Raw genomic sequence first — 9,893 nt, forward strand, 5'->3', positions numbered from 1 at the left:
GAGGGGGCTGGGAACCCCCTCTCCTGTAAAAGTATCCTGTGAGACAGCAACAAAGATAGTGGTGGAAATGTGGGAGGTTGGGCTGTGGCACCCTAGCAGTACCAGCTGAACTCGGCTGAGTCCCTGGTTAGGCTGGAGGAACATAGAGAGTAGAGGTCCCCTTTTTTGTTTTGTTCTTGTTGATGTCAGCTACCCCCCAAAATTGGGGGAAGTGCCTTTGGTATATGGATGGATATATATATATATATATATATATATATATATATATATATATATATATATATATATATATATATATATGTATATACATGTATATATATATATATATATATATATATATATATATATATATATATATGTATATATATATATATATATATATATATATATATATATATATATATATATATATATATATATGTATATATATATATATATATATATATATATATATATATATTTATATATATATATATATATATATATATATATATATATATATATATATATGTATATATATATATATATATATATATATATATATATATATATATATATATATATATATGTATATATATATATATATATATATATATATATATATATGTTCTTATAAAGCTAGTCTAGTGTAGAGTAAATACAATAGTTTATTCATGATTTATTTATATATTTCATTTGTGCATTGAACAGATGAATAGCTAGCCAATAAGATGAGCTCCTCTCATGTATATTTAAGTTTATTATGTAAATTATGTAAGACTTTCGTTGTTAATTTCATTGTATTCTTTATTCAAGTCTGTATATATAAATTTACGTTATTTTCAAGAATTAACTTTATTATTTCACGTATTTTTGTTACGAAGTCTTACGTAAGCTGTTTGATAGTGTTATGTGACAATACAAGAGAGGAACAAGGACTGTTGTAATGTTATTTTATATTTTTATGAGGCATTGCATCATATTTGAGAGAAAATATGGAATTCTTTTTATATGCCATGTGCATTGAAAGATTCTCGAGGGCCCTAGGATTGGATTTTATCTTTCTTTTTTATTTCGGGGCCAAAGGGTGGGCGGAGCTAGCTGACTGAGAGAAATCGTCTCCGTGTTGCGAGGGTATGCGTCTGTGAGAGTTGCCTGAAACCTCAGTTCGTCTCTTGACATTTTTTATCTAGTTAATAACTCTGACACCCTTAGGACAACCCCCTCCGCTTCCAGATCTCGCTCGGTCCTGGAACATTCTAGAAGTAGCTAAGTTTCCTATAAAGGCAATCACAGTGTTGCATAGATCAGATAGAGAATCCCAGCCTTAAATCGTAGCCATCTCCCCCTCTCTCTATCATACGTAGCTCAGAGTATCATTTTACAAGCTTTTAGTGAAATGTCAGAGTTTTGGTGTGATGGGTTTTCGTAAATATAGTGAGTATTTAAAGAAATTCTCTTAGAGTTTTTATAAATGGCCCTGTAGTAAGGTGAAAGATACTTGTATTGTGATCTGGCTATTTATTTTCATTAAGTAACAAACTTAAGGGGGTATAAGAAGAAAAACACAAAATCCTGAAAAAATTCACTGAGCTTCCTATGGCAATGGAGAATGCATATATGAAATATTTTGTCAAAATTCATCTTACTTTCATAGTTACAGGATAATTAGTAAAAGTAATTCAATAAACCATAAACATTGTTTCCCACAAGAAAATGCAGTATGTCTTCTGTTATCATAAATTTTGATAATTATGATATTTCAATGTAAAAAAAAAAATGTGAGCAAGGCATTTGTATAACTTCTACGAATCGCAGAAAATGTTTTCACCCTTCAGTCCTACCACAAACCTCAGAGAGAGTACAAGACTGAATTTAACCTCTGACATTCACTCATTTTTAAGTTAGTTTTTCTCGTGTTCAGCAAGAATTTTACCATTTCAAAGAGGAAAAGACAATTTCAACATCTTGCTAACATAAGGTAGAAGAAAATTCGCTTTATTAAGAGTTCAGAAAGCCTAATATCGGTAGTACAGAGAGAGAGAGAGAGAGAGAGAGAGAGAGAGAGAGAGAGAGAGAGAGAGAGAGAGAGAGAGAAAATTGGATGGATGGAGAAGCGACGGCGTTGCCTGATACGAGCAAAAGAAGAAAGATATTAAGCAAAAGAGTCTTCATTTATGAGTAAATTATGGTAAATAATTTTGTTATCCTTTATCAATATCCAAAAAGGAAAATAAAATTCATAATAATCAGGATTTATTAATATTGTCTTTGTAAAAATACAAAGAAAAACTAAAAGCCCTTTGACATTAACTCATTATTACGTTTGTTTTTCTTGTTTTCGGCAAGAATTCTACCATTTCAAAGAGGAAAAGACAATTTCAACATCTTGCTTCATAAGAAAGAAGAAAATTGCTCCATCAAGAGTTCAAGAAAGGATAATATTGGTAGTGCAGAGCGAGAGAGAGAGAGAGAGAGAGAGAGAGAGAGAGAGAGAGAGAGAGAGAGAGAGAGAGAGAGAGAGAGATTGTTGTGGATAGAGGAGCAGCCGCGTTGCTTGACAGAAACCAGAAAAAGCAAGATATTGAGCAAAAGGATCTTTATTTATTATTGAATTATGATAAATAATTTTGTTTTTTCCATTGATACCTAAAAAAGAACATAAAATTCATAATGACCATGATTTATTAATATTGTCTTTGTAAAAATCCAAAGAAAAACTTTGAGCACCAGTATCTCATAACTATACTTACTGACCTTCAAATTCAATTGTCTCCATTAGTTCTAAAGTTATAGCATTGAAATTTGGTATACAATTTAGAAATATATTAAAAACAATGAAATGAAGCTCCTTTTTCCACTTTTTGTATTATATTTTTTTTCTTAATTTTTTCCACTTATTTTTAGCTTATTTTTTCACCATAATGAAAAAATTCATATCTGACAAAATAATTACTTATAGAAAAAATACTCTTCATATTATTGAAGGTCTATATCAGGTCTATATGGGGTAGTAATCCCAGATCTGAAAACACCAATTTTCAAGATAAACCGGCCTGGCATAACAAAACCGAAGGTCAGAGGAAAAAATCCTATGCAGTTTGGAGATGTCCTAAGTCACCTTATCAAGTGATATGAATGTCGGAGTTCTGTCATTAAAAATCGGCATTAGCTGGCCGACCTCTTAAAAGTTTCATTCAGATCTAATTTCAAGTGAAACAAGCGATTGTATCATTTTTATAAGTATTATTCTTTTCTCTTAGTCTAGGGCTTATTCAGGTATAATAATTCAAGTCAGGTAATCATATTATTTTTATATCATAATATTTTTGTTTTAATCTAAGTTTTGTTCAGACTTAATATTTCGAGTGATTTATTGGGTTTTCATGTAGATTATTTTCAAAGAGTTGTAATTTAAATAGAACATATGAATTATTGTAAAGAGTGTATTATTCCAGTCACCAGTGTTTAAATCAGCATTGGCTTGTATTCTGTTGAAGAGTCGTAGAAAGACCTTGTTTGATTAAGTGTTAAGAATAATTACCCAGTTTTGTTTTGAGTGTACTTAAGAGACCTTTAGATATTCAGGGTTTTATGTATTGCTGCCTGGGAGTTATATAACTGTCTCACAGTTTGGGTATTATAATTTCCAAGTGTAATAGATTTAATGTAAAAACAAATGAGTGAGTTGGAACTAGAGAAGTCGTATAGCTTGCCAGCTGTAATATATATGTAATATTATATGTTTGGTTCCGAGACATGGGACCATTCTATAATATATTTTTGGTGCCCAGACCCTTGGAATCGAACGGGTCTGTTTTGAATATTGGTGATAACAGGTCCGTGTTTTGATTAAAGGTTTGAATAGTACAGAGTTGATAGGATTTTGTGTATTATTAGGATATATTTGTTGGAAAGGTATCAAATACTGTTAAATTACAAAATGGCACAGTTTAATATCCAAGATTTTTTGAATAACCCAAATGTTCAGGAATTGTCATAAGCTAATGTAACTAAAGCTCAGAGGCTCTCTATTTTAATGACATGTGGTGGCCATACAATGAGTGGGATGATTAAACCCCAAATCAAGTGTCCAGTCTTAGAAGCGTTGATAAACTCGGGAAAGTTGTCGGAAGAGAATATTGTGGCCGCTCATGAACTGTTGGAGGAAGCTGAAGAAGAATTTTTAGTGAAGCAAGAACCAGTTGACCCACAAACTGAAGGCATGAAAGCAGATGGGTATGTTGATGCTGAGATTCGACGAAATACAGTGGAAGAGACTTTGCTCAAGTTGAAGATGATGGCAGAACAAGAAGAAAGAGAGAGAAGGCGAGAAGAAATGGAAGCAAGGCGAGAAGAAGAGAGAGAAGAAAAACGACGTGCGAAAGAACTGGAAGCAAGATGGGAAGAAAGAGAGGCAGAACGGGAAGAAAATGAACAAGAAGCAGCCCATGAGATTACAAGACAGGAGGGAGATGGAAGCAAGGGATATCATAAGACGAGAAGAAAGAAGGAGAAGACGGGAAGAAATGAAAGCAAGGCGAGAAGATGAAGAGAAAAAAAGAAAAACAATGTGCGAAAGAAATGGAAGCAAGACGGGAAGAAAGAGAGGCAGAACAAGAAGAAAAAGAACGAGAAGAAGCCTGAGAGATTACAAGACCTGCTAGGGAGATGGAAGCAAGGGAAATCGCAAGATGAGAAGAAAAAGAGAGAAGTTAGGAAGAAAAATAGATGGAAGAAATGAGGCATCTGCGGGAGCTGAAGCTGTTGAACGCTCGTTCACAGTCAGCAACGCAGAGAGAGGCAACCCCTGCTAGGCACGAACCCGTGTTTAATGTGTCGGATGCCCAGAGAATAATTCAAAGGTTGACAGAAGAGGCTTCAGATGAGTTCTTTGATCCTTTTAAAATGGTCGCATCGACAATGAAATGGCCAGAACATAAATGGTCTGTGTTATTGCAGAGTGTATTGATTGGGAATTGTTGCAGTGCATACTTTTCCTTATCTCAGGACCAGAGAAAGGAGTATCAAGAAGTGAAAAGGAGTGTGCTAAAAGTTTATCAGAAAACCCCCTAAATGTTATAATGAAAAATTCTGAAGTTTGAGGAAGGACAAGAAAAGGACTTTCCTGGATTACACTTATAAGGTACAACAATGTTTTAAGAGATGGACAGAGGCTGCTATCGTTAGCGAGATGGCTGATTTAGAAGAATTGATAATACTAGAACAGTACCTACGAGGAATTCCTGAACATATTTAAACATACTTAAGAGAAAGAGGGGTGAAGAAACTTGATAAAGCTGTTCGCTGAGTGAGGATTATAATTTTATTGGTCGTAAACCCTCCTCGGGCATAAAGTTTCAACCATCACTTTGACTATTTGCCGAACCATGGAAACCAGTTCAGTAATAAATACAGTATGTGAACAAGTTCAATAGTTACAGCGAAATTAGCACTGACACTGTCCTTAAGCAGAATGCGCTAATACTAGTGAAAAATTGTCAAATCGTCCACCTTCAAGTATCATGAAAGACGTGCAGAAGGTTGATATTGTCTGTTTTAAGAATGGTAAGCGAGGCCTTATCAGAAAGGAATGTTGGTCAAACCAACCGAAAGCAGTCGCCCATGTGATTAAGGATAATTCAACTTCACAGAATGGAAAGATGAAAAAACAATCAGGAAAGGTCGAAGAGGAAAATAAACTAGCCAACGTTTACATGACAAAAAGGACAAACTCAAACTGCGTGGATACCTTTAAACCATATATTTATGATGATATTTTAGCAGCAATAGATGGGAGTGATCGAACCCCAGTCAGGGTATTGCGTGACACAGGTTACAACCATAGTGTGGTGGTATGAGGAGTACACCCGTCGGTGGAACAGTCTCTCACTGGAGACTCGCTTATTTTGAGGGTAATAGGTGGTAAAAAGGTTACCCGTATTTGCCGTTTGAAACTATCATGCAAGTTGATGACAAGCAATTTTGACTTTGCAGTAAAGGATTCATTGGCTGTCGAAGGAGTAGACGTCCTGCAAGGTAATAAGGTTGATGGAGCACCATTTGTGCCTTGTCCCATTGTAACGGAGAAACCATTGAAGTATAGTCCCACGACTGAACTCGAGAGGGATTACCCGGATCTGTTTCCAAGTTGTATAATGACTAGGAGTATGAACAAGAAAAGGGCTGCTGATGAAGAAAAAGAAATCGAAGGAACAATGAACTTGGCGGATTTGTTTTCCGAAGAAGAGGATTCCCTTGATGAAACGCAAGAGAACTCCCTATTAAGCCTGAGCAAGGAAAAACGACAGATAAGTGGACAAGAAAATAAAGAAGAAACGGACCTGGAATAAATAGAAAACTCAACGTTAGAAGTAGGACAAGTGAGTAGGAGAAGACTGATAGAATTGCAACGGAAGTATGCAACGTTAACAGAGTTATTGCAACATGTAATGGACAAGGCGGAGGAACAGCAGTCTCCGACCTATTAATATCTTAAGATGGGTTACTCATGAGGAAGAATAGACCTGCCGATATCCCTGGAAATGCTGAATGGGAGATACATCGTCAGATATACATTCCCGCGCTGTTGAGAAGACAGGTAATTGCTGTAGTGCATGAGACGGGACATAGGGGGATAAGGAAGATGACGGAGAAGATTATGAAACACTTTTTCTGGCCTGGCATGCATAAGGACGTGAGCCAGTTTTGCCGTGCTTGTCACTTATGTCAGATGGCTGAAAGCCAAACGAGTACATTAAGAAAGCTCCCTTACTCCCGATAGAAGTGCTATGAGAACCCTTCAGCTAGCCAATGATCGACTTTGTAGGATCTTTACCAAGGTCAAAAAAAGGTCACAAATATATGTTAACCTTGATGTGTGCAGAGACGAGATACCCAGAAGCCATACTCGTCAGGAGCATCAGTGCCAAAATAATCGCCGAGAAATTACTGGACATTTTTACTAAGTTTGGTATACCGGAATTCATTCAAATTGACCGAGGAACGAATTTCACGTCAAAACTGTTTCAGGATGTAATGAAACTGATGGATGTGGAACAACAACTATGCTTATCATCCGGAGACCAAAGAGGCATTAAAAAGTTTTCATGAAACTCTGAGAAGTATGTTAACGAAGTTCTGCAATGAAACGGGGAATGAATGGGACATTAGACTACCGCTGATGTTATTGAGGTACGTAATGCTTCTCAAGAAAAAATGGTATGTAGCCCAAATGAAATTGTATTTGGATGAGAAGTATGATGACCGATTAAAATGTTAGCAAAAAAATGGAAGGACTGAGAGGAAACGGATGGAGAATATGTCAAGAATTTGAGGAAAAAGATCGGCGAGATAAGGATATTTTCTCTAGAAAACCTTACGACCAGTCAAGAAAAAATGAAGAAAACGTTTGATATGAAAAGTAATGACAGACAGTTTTCGGTAGGACAATAGGTATTGGTATTCTTGCCAATAAAGAGATCCCCACTCACCAACAAGTTCTAAGGACCATTCAAGATTTTGGAGATCAGTGACCTGACCTACTTTATCAAAACCACAGGAAGAAGGAAAAGTTAAAGGAAAGTACACATTAACCTACTGAAACCCTACTTAAGTGAAAAAGAGTCCGAAGCTTCACAAGTGTGTATGGCGAAAGCTATACCATCCATGGGAGACGACAACGACAGATATGAGGTAGGGGCAGTAAGCAAAGTGAATAATTTTCATACTATTCAGAACTTGGAAGAGAAATTAACTCATTTGAACCAGGAGCAACAAGAGGAATTAAGCAGATTAATTAGAAGTTTCCCTGAAATTGTTGCAGACGCCCCGAAACGAACCAATCTGACGAAGCACGAGATATTCCTTAAAACAATGGAAAGACCATTTAAACAATGCACCTATCGACTGTTGCTGTATCACTGAGAAGTCATGAAAAAAGAAGTGGACTGTTTGTTACAAAACGGATTAGCCTAACAAAGTTCTCGCCCGTACCATTCTCCATGCTTGCTTGTGAAAAAACCAGACGGATCTTTAAGGATGTGTATGGACTACCGAAAGTTAAATTTGATCAATGTGGCCGATAAATATGCATTTCCGCTAATCGACCAACTACTCAACAATATCGAACAAGTAAGGTTTATCTCCAAGATTGACTTGTTAAAGGGCTATTATCAAATTCCTTTGGATGACAATGCTGAATTGTTATCAGCTTTTATTGCCCCGTTTGGGTTATATCAATACACCGTCATGCCATTTGGTCTAATGAACGCCCCTGCTACTTTTCAACGTGTGATGGATAACCTTCTAGGATCAATAGAAAGAGTAGGCGTATATCTCGACGATATTATGGTATATTCATTAACCTGGGAAGAAAATCTCCAAATCCGGAAGAAGGTAATTCAAAAGCTGCGAGGAGCGTCCCTGACGATTAACCTGGAATAGAGTGAATTTGGAAAGGCAATAGTTCGGTACTTGGGATTTGAAGTAGTAAGAGGACTAATTGTCCCGGTAGCCGCTAACGTCGAAGAAATAATGGAAGCATCCACTCCCACAATGAGAAAGCAGTTACAACACTTTTTAGGGATGACAGTATCCTACCAACGTTTTTGTGCCAAACTTTTCGGATGTAGTAACTCCCTTAACGGATTTGACCTGCCCCCCCAAAAATTTGTATGGACCAGCGATTGCCAGGAATCCTTCGACAGGATAAAGGCCATATCAACTTCAAAACTCATACTGCGAGCACCTGATTTCAAAAAGAAATTCCTTACCCAACTGGATGCGTCGGATAATGGGATTGGAGCTGTCTTACTGCAAAAAGACAAGGAAGAAATTCTTCACCCTGTTTGTTTTATGTCATCAAAGCTGAAAAAAACATCAGTGAGCCTACGCAACAGTTGAAAAGGAATTACTAGTGTTAGTCACATCAATAAACAAGTTTGAGGTCTACGTGAATCGACCACAAAATGGGGCGACTACAGTGTATTCGGATCATAATCCTTTAACTTTTGTGAATAAGATAAAAGATAATAATCAAAGGTTAACTAAGTGGTCATTATGTTTGCAACCGTAATGCATTAATGTATAGCATATATGAGGTAAAGATAAAGTGGTAGCAGATTTTCTATCTTGCTGGAATGAATAATCTTTTTTGGGGAGCTATCTTGCAAAGCTGGTCTAGTGTAGAGTATATACTATAGTTTATTCATGATTTGTTCATATATTTCATTTCTGTATTAAAGAGATGAAAAGCCAGTCCAAAAGATGGGTTCCTCATTGGTTAGATTTCAGTTTGTTTAGTAAATTACGTAAGAATTCCATCGTTAATTTCATTGTATTCTTTATTCAATTCAATTTACGTTATGTTTAAGAATTAATTTTTTCATTTCACGTATTTTTGTCTTACGTAAGCTATTTGAGAATGTTATGTGACCATACGAGATAGGAACAAGTGATCATGTGATGTTCTTTTATATTTCTAAGAGGTATTGCGTCATATTTTAGAAAAAAAATATGCAATTTTCATTATATGTCATGTGCTTTGGAAGATTCTCGAGAGCCTCAGGGCAAAATTTTATCTTTTTTCCTTATTCTGGGGACAATGAGTGGATGCAGCTAGCTAACTGAGAGATTTCGTCTCCCTGTTGAGAGGGTGAGCATCCGTGAGAGTTACCTGAAACCTCAATTCGTTTCTTGACATTTTTTATCTAGTTGATAACTCTGACACCATTAGGCCAGGCCTTCATACTTCCAAATCTCTCTCGGTCCTGGAACATTCTGTAAGTAGCTATTTCATATAAAGGCGACCCTAGAGTTCCATAGATCAGATAGAGAATCCCAGCCTTAAGTCATAGTCATCTCCCCCTCATTCTCTCATACGCAGCTCAGAGTATTGTTTTACGAGTTTTTAG

The 9,893-nt window shown here is 36.1% G+C and overlaps 1 protein-coding gene across 1 annotated transcript; it reads left to right on the forward strand.

Annotated features, from left to right (window-relative positions):
- Positions 1-4,039: 4,039 nt before the first annotated feature.
- On the forward strand, positions 4,040-4,531 carry LOC137649407 (luc7-like protein 3). The gene has a single exon (XM_068382396.1). It carries the CDS (start codon positions 4,040-4,042, stop codon positions 4,529-4,531), a length of 492 nt encoding a protein of 163 aa, XP_068238497.1.
- Positions 4,532-9,893: the final 5,362 nt, after the last annotated feature.

Source organism: Palaemon carinicauda, chromosome 11 (assembly GCF_036898095.1).
Source record: "Palaemon carinicauda isolate YSFRI2023 chromosome 11, ASM3689809v2, whole genome shotgun sequence".
In the NCBI taxonomy this organism is placed as follows: Eukaryota; Metazoa; Arthropoda; class Malacostraca; order Decapoda; family Palaemonidae; genus Palaemon; species Palaemon carinicauda.